At 38.0% G+C, this 12349-nt stretch overlaps 1 protein-coding gene across 3 annotated transcripts in view; it reads right to left on the reverse strand.

Moving 5' to 3' along the window:
- SLC35D2 (solute carrier family 35 member D2) overlaps positions 1–12349 on the reverse strand; it is a 46776-nt gene that overhangs the window by 3670 nt on the left and 30757 nt on the right. For 2 of the 3 annotated variants that reach the window (XM_080820085.1, XM_080820086.1), the window contains exons 8-9: positions 11634–11726; positions 6408–6475 (exon numbers count right to left, since the gene is read on the reverse strand). In XM_080820085.1, coding sequence (XP_080676211.1) covers positions 6408–6475; positions 11634–11726 — 161 coding nt within the window. Of the gene's footprint in view, positions 1–2957; positions 3148–6407; positions 6476–11633; positions 11727–12349 lie in introns of those variants that run through there. The other variant, XM_080820087.1, reaches the window with a different exon arrangement.

The following is a 12349-nucleotide window of genomic DNA, read 5'->3' on the forward strand; positions in this document are numbered from 1 at the left end:
AGTAGCCAAAGCAATCCCATAAAGCTGGAGATATCACAATTCTAGACTTCAAGTTATATTACAAAGTTGTAGCAATCAAAACAGTATGGTACTGGCACAAAAACAGACATATAGACCAATAGAACAGAAGAGAAAACCCATAAAGAAACCCACAGTTATATGGTCAATTAATTGTCGACAAAGGAACCAAGACTATTCGATGGGAGAAACAGTCTCTTCAACGAACCGTGCTGGGAAAACTAGACAGCAATGTGCAAAAGAATGAAACTGGACCACTTCCTTTCACCATACACAGTAATACTCAAGATGGATGAAGGACCTAAATGTGAGACTTGAAACCGTAAAAATCCTAGAAGAGAACACAGGTAGTAATTGCTTTGACATTGGCCATAATACCATCTTTCCAGATAGGTCTCCTGAGACAAGGGAAATAAAAGCAAAAATGAACTATTGGGACTACATCAAAATAAAGAGCTTCTGCAAAGCAAAACTGTAAGTTTTTTCATTATTAAGTTTTTATAGATTTTGGAGACTAACCCTTTATCAGATCTATCATTTGCAAATACCTTCTCTCATTCAAAAGGCTGCCTTTTAGTTTTGTTAGACAAAGACAAATACCATATTATCTCACTCATATGTGGGATTTAAAAAAACAAAGTAAGTGAGCAAAAGGGGGAGATGGGGGAACCAAACCAAGAAACAGCCTCTTAACAATAGAGAACAAACTGATGGTTACGAGAGGGGAGGTGGGTGTAGGGATGGGTGAAACAGCTGATGGGGATTAAAGAGAAAAGAAAGGAAAAGGAGAAAGAAATTAATGGATTCCACATGCCAATAACACTCCTGTGCCAGATGTCCAAAGTTAATTCACCAGGCATTCAACATTGACCTCTATTTTGACACTTACTGCTAAGAAAATGACTACGGAATTGTGACCAAGCACCAATAAAAAAAAAAATATATATATATATATATATATATATATATATATATATATATGAATACAGAATCCAATCAGAAGAAATATGTTCATTCCAATCAAGAAGTAAAGAAAATTAGCTGCAACCTCAGTGGGGTGCAAAATTCAATCCACCCAAAAAGATACAAAGAGATCATAAGGTGTGTTGGATTTTAAAACTAAATCCCAGTTAGGAAGTATAAGCCTGAATCCCCATTGGCAGAACAGAGGGAATCAGACTCTTAGGAAAGGACTCAGCCTATGTCCCTATGTGTTAGGTAGTCTCTTCCTGAAAAAATTTAGCGCCCAGTCCCCAGTCCAGGCCGGAATCTCTATTAATAACAGAATCCAGATCACAGATCAACACAGTAACCACTTTCGGCCTGAGTGTGTTTCTTACCAGGGATGGTAAAGAAAAAGAAATCTTAAGAGCTAAAGCACACCAAGCTTTTATGATAAGGAAGAAATTCCATTATAAACTTAAATTCTGTAATCTTCAGAATTACTATATGTCTCTGTGATGAACGTAATTACAATAATTTGACAAGTTACAGGCCCCAACATCTTGGCCTCTGTGGTTTGAAAGTGAAATGTACAATGGGATTAGACTTTCAGTTTTCATTGGAAAGAAGTAAGAAAACCTGTGTCAGTCTGAACACAGTATTTGATGTTTAAAAGAAGCTGATTTACCACATTTTTAAGTTGGGTTTACTAGATTTCAAAGAATTGCTTAGGTTTGTGAAGCAACCTGGCTCATAAGCTTTGCAGAGGACCTCATTAGGGCTTGGAGTAGCTGGAGAAAAATCAGGTGAATCATATTTGTAAATGTAGTTTAAAATGCTTACTTTTTTTTTTTTAATTCACTGAGTGGTAAAAAAGACCAACTTACAGTAAATTGTTTAGGAGATTTTCATCAGCTAAACTTGAGTTAATAAGCCATTAATCAAACAGTTAAATGTCCTTATGTTAATACAAAAATTGCTAGCCTCATAAATAGAGCTACAGTATTTATAAATTGAACCTTAAAGCCTTAAAAAAATCAAAGTTTTTTAATGTTTATAATTTTAATAAATTCAACATGAATCCAGAACCCCAGGAATTCATGCATAAAATTCATGCATAAAATAAAAAGATTTAAAAACTCAATGTGACGTTACTGAATGCCTACTCTGTTCAGCCCAGACAGTAAGAGTAGATAACCCACAGCATCTGCCCTGGAAGAGGGAGTCTAATAAAACACTAGAGATTACAGCACAAGGGAGTGGTCTAACCCAACCTAGGGACACAGAAAAGTTTCCTGCGGGCTTCCTAAATGAATGCAGCCTTAAACCCAAGGCAATCATGGATATTATTTTTATTTTTGCTTAAAAATTCCTACTCTGGCATTCCAATCATGCAATGTTTTCTCCATTCTACCTTTTAGTGAAAGCACCTCCACCTGCATTCAGAATTGGCTGACACCTTGGATCCACCCACTATGAGTGTGGGCAAGTAGAACACACACTCACCAGCTGGGCTGAGCACAGAAGGAGCCCCCCACCCCTTCTCTGAGGCCTGGGGGTGTCTGAAATAGCCATGTCTTAAGTAAAAGACGGCCTCTAGACAAAAGGCTGCATTTCTCAGTATAACCAGTAGGTGTCACCAGAGAGGCTAAAATAAAACCGCAAGGATCAAAGTCGTCTATTCCAATTTTCTAACAATCTATTTCTATATGCAAATAGGCACCTATGTAGTCCTTTGGCTAAAACGACCAAGGTTCTAAACTAAAAGAACCTCCATTAACTCAGTACAAAGAAAACCAGACCACTTTTAATGCTAAAAATGTCAACTTCTGCCTGACAGTAGTTTTGATTTTAGCATCTGTGGATTTATAAAATGCAAAGATATTTAAAAATAGCTTCCTGCCATTCTGTATTTCTAAATCAGATATCATCTATGTCTACTTGAAAAAGAATAGCACATATATGTGATTCACATTCAGACAACAGATGCCAGCAGTATGCTTGGGTTTATAGGTCCCCAAGAGGTGGACATGCTCACAGAGAAACCCCTGAAACAGAACTCCTGCTCCAAGGTACTTACTGTTTCTGAAAAGAAACTAACTGATTTACCCAAGTTGTACGGCACACTCATGGTAGTCACAAATAGTACTCGAATGACCTCCTTTGCAATGTGTCCAGGTTATCATTCTGTGAAGGGGCGTTAACATAAACTCAACACAAATGTTCAAATAATAACAGGCCATGTTTACACTCCTCCCATCAACCACAGTGGCACCCTAGCACAGTATTCTAATTTCAGATTTCAAAGAATTTCAAGTTATCTCATCTCACCCACCTCTTGTAAGAACACACTCCTACCCAAGGCCTCTGGTGCGCCAAGGATGCCAAAGTCATGGGGTTTATATGGTCCATCTTCCCAGAGCACCAATTTTACATTAAGATTTGGTTTACTGGGAATGTGGGAATATCGCTCCTGTGCCCCAGCTATCCTCAGAATCCTGTTTTCTTTTATGCACACATTACAGCAGTTCGTAGTGAAGGTTCAAGGAATAAAAGAACATTTATTATCTTGTGATTAAAAAATACTTGGTACTTTTGTGTTTTTACTGAGAAATATATTATGGCTTCAATGGGACCAAAGGGTCTACTACTGGGGCAGAAACAGATTAGGATAATCACTTCCAAAGCCTGAGGGCTGGTGCCAGTTGCTGGTATGAATGAACTAGAGTCCGTAATTTTCCAGCAAGATTAAAAATACTTGCAGAGCTAGCTTTTTTTTTTTTTTAAGATTCATTTATTTTAGAGAGAGAGTATGTGTGTCTACAAGTAGAAGGGGGGCCAGAGGGCGAGAATCCTCCAGCAGACTCCCCGCTGACCACCGAGCCCCACAGGGATTGATCTCACGCCCTGAGATCATGACTTGACCAGAAATCAAGAGCCAAACACTTAACTGAGTCACCCAGATGCCCCAGAGCTAACTTTTTAAAATCTAGTTTGTCAACTTAAATTTCAGTCTAAATTTTACTTTTGCCGGGGCGCCTGGTGGCTCAGTGGGTTAAGCCTCTGCCTTCAGCTCAGGTCATGATCCCAGGGTCCTGGAATCAAGCCCCAAATCGGGATCTCTGCTCAGTGGGGAGCCTGCTTCCTCCCCTCTCTCTGCCTGCCTCTCTGCCTACTTGTGATCTCTGTCAAATAAATAAAATCTTTAAAAAAATTTAAATTTTACTTTCGCCTGCATTAAACTATCTTAGTGCCCACAATCCAGTTTACCTTCCTGACATAATTAAACTCCATCATATGCTTTATCAACAAACTCCTGATTACAAATTGCATTTCTGAAAGCTTAGTCTACCCTAACGCAAAAGACAATTAAAAGTCTGCCCTTTTCGCCATTGCATTCACTTATCATCCATTTTCAAAGTGTTATAATTTTGTAACTGTATATTCAACATGGGACAGGGGTTTGGTGGTTGGAAAACCCAAGTTTGAAATGCAAACTTGAAAGAGTTGAAGAAAGTAAGAAGCTGAGCATCACATTTCTCTGGAATCAAGGGTTGGGATGCCTATGTGTGAGCCATGAGTCATTCCTTGAGCAGGGACCAAAGAAAAGGGGCGAGCCCTGTACCAGTTATCCTCAAAAGGGAGAATGTGCTCAGAAGCTTACAATGGCTTCTCTTACTATGAAGAAGTAAATATCCCAATCCTTTGAAAGAGAAACTTCAAGAAAGGATTCTGAAAAAGCCACCATACCAAAATTGAAACTTCCTTCCAGAGCAGTTTCAGGATTCAAATTTTGACCAGTGAAAGAAAAGTACAGTTGACCCTTGAATGATGCAGGAGCTAGGGGTGCTGACCCCCCTGCCCAGTAAAAAATCCGGAGATAACTTTTGACTTCCCAAAAACTTAACTGCTAATAGTCTACTGTAGACCAGAAGCCTTACTGAGAACATAGGTAATTAACACATATTTTGTATATTATATGCATTATATACTATATTCTAATAATAAAGTAAGCTAAAGAAAATGTTATTGAGAAAATCATAAGAGAAAATGCACTTACAGAGATGTATGTATTCTTTGAAAAAAATCCACACAAAATTGGACCCACATAGTTCAAATATGTATCATTCAAGGGTCAACTATGCATGTAATAGCAAAAAAAAGTTGAAGCCATGAACTGTTGGCAGAACCAATTCTGGCTGGGGTGAAAACACACTGACCTCAAGAAATAGAAATATTAACAATAACAACCACACTTAACATTCCTGAGCATTTTGTGTGTGTCCGGCATGTGCTGAGGGCTCATCACTCTAGCTCATTCAATCCACCTACCCCAATCTATGAATCACATACTTTATCTCATTGTTAAAGATCCCATTTTAAAAATAAGGAAATTGAGGCTCAGAGTGGTTAGATAACTTGTCCAAGGACTCAGAGCTAATAAGTGGCAAACCCAGGGCATCTGATTCTAGAGTTCGGACACCTAGCTGTTGGAATGGTGCCATGATTTTAGCGTCCTTAAAAGCCCCACTTTAAAAACAGACCAACCTAATTTTCATCTTTAAATCTGGGTGAAACCTAAATCTTAAATATTTTATCATTTTTTACTGATTTATTTATAATTGGAATGCCTTTATGGCATTTTCATTTGCAAAGGGACTACTGATGACATAATACATTAAGAACTTCTATCAAGAGTATTTGTTTTCTAAGAAGCACACTATTAAGTGGGGGAAAAATGTATGGGATTATATACAGATAGGGTCAAACCTCTGACAGGCAAGCCCCAGAGAATGGAGGCTCCCCTCTAGGCACCACTTACCACATCACCACTGAGGACAAAGACTTTGCAGGGGTTAGTTCTTGAGTTCCTTCAATAGTGCAAGTAAAACAAACAAGCAAACAAAAGCAGGAACAGCATCTCATCAAGTTTATAGTGAAATGAGAAAATACTTTGAAACTCTGCTCTGTTGTTCATAGGTGAATCTGGGCTTCGTTAGAGAAAGGTATTGTCTAAGTTATGTGATATGGATTGAATTTTTTTTTTAATCAGAGAGAAAAGAAAAGATGGTTTGACAAAGGGTGACTCACAAACACAGCTTAGATTTTTTTCAAGGTCAAATGGGAGACAATAACTGAGAAAACTACAACTATTTCACTTAATTTGTGCTTTCAGAAATTAATAGGCAACATCACATTTTGGAGTAGAATGTGATATCAAGCATTACTTTCAAAAATAAAACTGATTCATGCTTGCTCCTGGTCTTTCAGGCTGTGTTCCCAGGGATCCTGGGTCCCATCCCACTCCTTGCTGCAAGGCTACTTTCCAGAGAAAGGTGGAGAAGCAAAGACAAAGGGATTTTGACAGAGCAGACAGAATGTATATTTTGACTTAATTTGTCAAGACATATCACAGATCAAGCTTCTACTTATGGATGGTTTCTTACCCCAAAAAACAGGAAAGAAGAAACTGTATGATAAAGAGAACATTCTTCCATTCATTGAATTCAGTAGCCTATTATGAAAAAAAAAAAAAAGAAGAAAGAAAACTAATGGTTAGACTATTAATTGCAGTTTAAACCTATGGCTTTTACCAAATTGTGTGTTTCAGTACAGGAAACACTTTCCCAAACAGAAAATACAATTTTTAAAAAACCCTAGGCAATACCAGTTTGTAATGTTGGGCATATTAATTTTACTTCCCAAATCTCAGATTCACTTTACAAAACAAGGATCTTTTTTAAAAACATCCTCAAAAGGTCAACATGAGGATTAAATGAAATTGTTTAGAACCTGGCAGGTGGCACATATACAACATAGCTATTGTTGCTGTGACTATCTCTCTACTAATCTGTGTTCACAAAATCATGGTTGGGTTTACTTTGTATAAATAATCTTAGAAGAAAGCTTATGATAAAATTAATGTTGGCAAGTTCAGAAAACTAAGTCCATGAACTGTTTTCAATAATTTATAAATGCTTGGGGTGCCTCAGTGGCTCAGTCAGTTAAGCGTCTAACTCTTGGTTTGGGCTCAGGTTATAATCTCAAGGTCATAGAATTGAGCCCAGTGTCAAGTTCTGGGCTCAGCACAGAGTCGACTTAAGATTCTCTCCCTCCCCCTCCACTCCTCCCACTGCTTGCTCACATGCACTGTCTCGCTCTCTAAAATAAACAAGCTCTTAAAAAAAAAAAAAAAAGAATTTACATGTGCTTAGTAAGCATTATGAACAAATAAACTACTTTGTGTATTTACAAAGCAAGCAAGTAATCGGGTGGAGGAGCTGGGACAGAAAATTTTACGAGAGAAGTTCAACTCTCCAAGACCTTAGTCTAAGTCTCTTAGCTGAGAAAATGAAATTAACCCTCTTGGAATGATAGGCAACAATAAAATGGAGCATTTTATTTGTGCTTTGTCCTTTGCCTGCACCCAAAAATGATTTTAAGGTGACTCAAGACTATACATTAAGTTTGTACTGAATAACATAATTGAATATCAGTTCTATTCACTTTCTCCTAGGCAAAACTTTATTAGCCAAGTTTTAGTAATTTTATAGATTTAAAGCTATTTAAATCTTTTTCAAGTTTATAGTTCAGAAATTTTAGGCCAATTAGAATGGATTCTTCTCCAATTAATGCATTTTTGCAATACTTGACATTGTTTCATTAGTGAGACTTTGTCCACCTCTCTCAACAAAAAGAAACACATTAAATGTTGATAATTGTTGAACCTGGTCTATGGGCCCATGGGGTTTGTTATTACTATTTGTTCTCCTTATATACATAGATTTGAAAGTTTCCATCATAAAATTATTTTCTTTAAATGCTTACTTATGAAAGAAATAATAATAATAATAATAATAATAATAATAGAAAACATGAATCCATCTTACTGGCAAGCCCAAGCCAATCGAAGGTGCATCCAAGGCAGTCAAAGACCAAAACAAAACTAGAAAACAATCTATATCTAAAATTAAAATAGAACTGGAAATAATAGAAAACCATATGCTCTGAACTTCAAACCAAGGGTAGAAAAACATTTATTGATTCAACAAGTTGGAAGTATTTCTGCAAACAGTAAATTAAAACTATATATTCCTGAACCACTTGAGGGCCATGTAGTCATTTTCATAAAAATATTCGGATTCTTTGCCACTCCAAATTTTAGTAGATTTTAACTTTATTTTGTTCCTTTAATAATGATAAAGCAATGCTGGTGGCATTTTAAAAAATGATGTAGTATGACATTTATTTTAAAACAGAGGGATGCCTGAGTGGCTCAGTCAGTTAAGTATCTGACTTTGGCTCAGGTCATGATCTCGGGGTCCTTGGATGGAGCCCCTTGTCGTGTTCCCTGCTCAGTGGGGTGTCTGCTTCTCCCCGTCCCTGCGTCTCCTGCTCATGCTCTCTTTCTTGCTCTCTCTCTCTCTCACAAACACACAAGGAAATAAATAAAATATTTTTTAAAAAACAGAAATTAAAGATGAATAACAATATAGTACTGCTTCCTTTAGACTTACTATTGTAAAAGTATGGTAGAGTATGAATCTTTTTATTTTGCATTTATGTGGGTTTTTTATCAGAAAAAAAATCTTATTATGTATCCCTATTCATCAACTATAATAAACCATGTACTCTGAACCTATTGCAGCAATTCGAATGACTAAAGAAAGGTCACCCAATCAGTATTATCCAAAGGCCTATACTGTTGACAAGAGGAGCTGGCATTGCTGACTTTGCTAATCAGAGACAGAATCAAGGTGCTGTTACCAGATTTGTTGACTGTATAAGTCCAAGGTCCAGGAGTGAACTCAAGTGCAGTTAGTCATACAAGTCTTACCACAACCTCTGATCTTCTCCAGTCAACCAGGAAAAATGACTCATCAAAGTACTTCTTCTGTTAATAAGTTAGCATTTTACCCTAATTCATCAATCAACTTTTGGTACAATCACCCCAAACTGCAAATAAAATGCAATTTTATAGACTAACAGACCTAATTACATAAGTTCTCTTCTTTATTGTATTTGGTTCACAATCTAAAATGGATTCAACCATAGTTAAAAGTAACCAACTGAAAGAAACTCGCAACAGAGCAGAACAATCTCACTAGTGAAAAATACCAAATATTTTCTACAGGGATTTAAAAATGACTGATTACAGAAACTGTCCCATATCTTTTGGCACTCTTATCATACAACACTTATAAATTAAAATAGAGTTAAAGTTTTAATTTCATGACTTTGTATTTTTTCATTTTTATAGTAGACCTTTCTTACAGCTTTAAACACATTCTATTTTTTCTAAATTATAATTTTCATATAGATTTTTTTTTTTAAACTCTATATTTAGCTCTGGGATTACAGTGACTAGTAACCACAACTGGGGCTCGAAGGTACCTTCTGTTTGAAATCTTCGGAGCCTGGTCAAACAGAAGAGGCTAGCCAAGGGTAAATATTGAGAGAGTTTAGCACCAAAAGCCAGAACAGGAGCATAATATTCTCCTAGAACACCACTATTTAATAAGTTAGAGTGTATGTTCAACCTCTTATACTTTCTAAAGATATAAGCGCTAGGTTCTGGTTTTTCGTGCATGAAGGAAAGAAGCACTTTTCATATACAATGAAGTAACTGGGAGGACAGTGGAAGATGTGTTCCTCGGTCAGACTGCCTGGATGGATCCCCTATATCCCTGGAAATTATTTAAACACTGGGTTCATCTAAAAGATGAACATAACAGCAGTACCCTCTCCTCAGAGGCAGTGAAATAGTTGAAATGTACAATGCTTTGAGCAAAGTCTGATAAGTCCTCAATAATTATTAGCTATTATTTTTATTATTAACTGAGGAAGTATAATTCTGCAATGGTAAGCATTACAAGCAGGTGAAACTTTTTTTTAAAGGCTTATTTATCTTAGAGAGAGAGGGAGTGGGAGGAGGGGCAGGGGGAGAGAAACTTGAAGCAGACTCTCCACTGAGGGCAGAGCCCATTGTGGGGCCCATCCCACGAACCCATGAGATCACGACCAGAGCCAAAACCAAGAGTCAGACGTTCCCACGAGCCACCCAGGGGCCCCACCCAGGCGCCCCACAAGCAGGCGAAACTTCTAAGAGTACCTGTTATAAGTTCATAAAGCAAAGGTTTGGATGTGGGAACCCACATTCCTATGGGAACAATGTTACAAATTATTAACATGATACATCCAGGGGATTTAACTCATAAGGTACCTAAAATTCAGTTTCTACTTACCATGCCATTCATAGCATTGCTGCTAAGTTCTTCTGTCCCCTCTTTTGGAAAGGGATTGTACCAATAAGAAAGTATAGTTTTAAGAAAGAATGAGAAGCCCCAACACCCACCCTAGGAGCCCACAAGCGGCTGCAAACTTCTCGAAGTATTCAAACCCCGGAAAGGCTACAAATGGGATCCACTCAACCTGTGTGCCCCACAGACGCCTGCTGATCAGTACACACAGCAACAGTGTCCTGTGATGAGTGAGCGACCACTGCACAGGGCCCCTCTGAACCCTGAACCCGGGTCCTGCTCTGGGGCTTGGCTCTGTGGGCAGATGCAAGGCTGGATGGTAAGTGCTGCCCTGCAAACTTTCTCGGGTAAACTTAAGCATCTCCCTTAAGACACAGGCAAACTTCTTAGAAGTGTTACGGTTAGCAACTTTCTGAAAAAGCAGAGCTTGGCATGGGCTGGCACACTTCAAAGCGGCTAGTAAGGATGCTGTGGGCTGAATCTTCACCCTTCCTGAGAGATGGCCTTCACTCCCTCCAGCTGGGCCTCCTCTATTCCTAGCCCATTTATTTGTCTCTCAGGTGTGTGCACCAAACAGGTGAGCTGGGCAAATACCAAACAGCACATTCTCAAAATTCCAAAGGTACCTCCCAGAATACTTAGATGCAAAACTCCATGATCTCTGGAATTTGCTTTAAAATATTCCAGGAGGAAAAAAAAGAATGAAAGCAGATGGGGATAGATGAAATAAGAATGGCAAAATGCCAAAAAGTGTTGACACAGGGTGCTGGGTATGTGAGATTCATTGAATTATTCTATTTTGCATATGTTTCAAAATGTCCATTATAAAGGCAGGAGATAAATAAATCCATTTTTTAAACGATCAAAATCCCCTTCTAAGTTAGTTTTCCCAGGATCCCCACATCAGCAAATAGGGATATTAAGACTCAAATTCAGATTTTTACTGTCATTGTTTTCAAAAAAGCTTCAAGTCCAGAGCTCTTGTGACTACTTTCTACTGTTTCCCATGTGTCTGAAGATAAACACCAAAGAAACGATTGTGCCAAAGGCGCTGCTGGGGATATCACAGGCCTCACTTTCAGAGACCCTCCTGTTCATCCTATTTACCACCGTTGCACACTTCCCTGCAGTGAGTGCCAGAAGTTAACTATTAAGATTTTAAGAGAGGCGCCTGGGTGGCTCAGTGGGTTTGGGCCTCTGCCTTCGGCTCAGGTCATGATCCCAGGGTCCTGGGATTAAGTCCCGAGTCGGGCTCTCTGCTTAGCAGCGAGTCTGCTTCCCTCCCCCTCTCTCTGCCTGCTTCTCTGCCTACTTGTGATTTCTGTCTGTCAAATAAATAAATAAAATCTTAAAAAAAAAAAAAAGACTTTAAGTGACTGCTCAGTCGGACTGCGATGACCATCCTCAGCTTACCTGTTGAAGGTCTCCGGTAGAGACACTAATGATAAGAGTCGGTATAATCATGAAGCAGGCATTGTAGAAAAGCACTCCATATTTCCCCAACTCCTACAAAAACAAAGAAAACACTCAATTTTAGAAATACAAAGCATCAGATTTCCTGGAGCCATTTACACAATTATGTATTTATGCAGAGTTAAAAGTCTATTCCAACCAATTCTGTGTTGGAATATTTTCAGCAAATTCCTTTTTTTTTTTTTTTTTAGCAAATTCCTAATGTAAAAGGCTTCACTTCAAGTACATCATGATAGCAAAATAAACATTTATTTTATACAAAAATGACAGATAAAAATAGAGGGCCTCCGAGGTCCCACCCATCTCTACCATTCCGATTTTGTTTCTTTTTTCTAAGTATTGTATTCAGAATGGGAAATCTGGAACAAAATAAAGAACACTGAAAGTGTTAATATAAACAGAACTCCTTAAAAACATCTGCTCTTTCTATCAAGGAGCAGCAGTGTTAAAAAACCAGGTATCTCCTTTTCTAATCTTGCATAAATTTACTTTTCATCAAAGTGGCTACACCCCTTCTCCACCATTTCTCAGAAAGGGTGACCTATTGGGACCCTCAAAAGGCAACAAACCTGTTTTTGTAAAACCGCCACTGGTTAAAAAAAAAAAACAAAGGGCTGTGCAGAAAAAAAACAGCTCATAGAAATAAGTCTGTCCTT

This window comes from Martes martes, assembly GCF_963455335.1.
Source record: "Martes martes genome assembly, chromosome: 12".
Taxonomy (NCBI): domain Eukaryota; kingdom Metazoa; phylum Chordata; class Mammalia; order Carnivora; family Mustelidae; genus Martes; species Martes martes.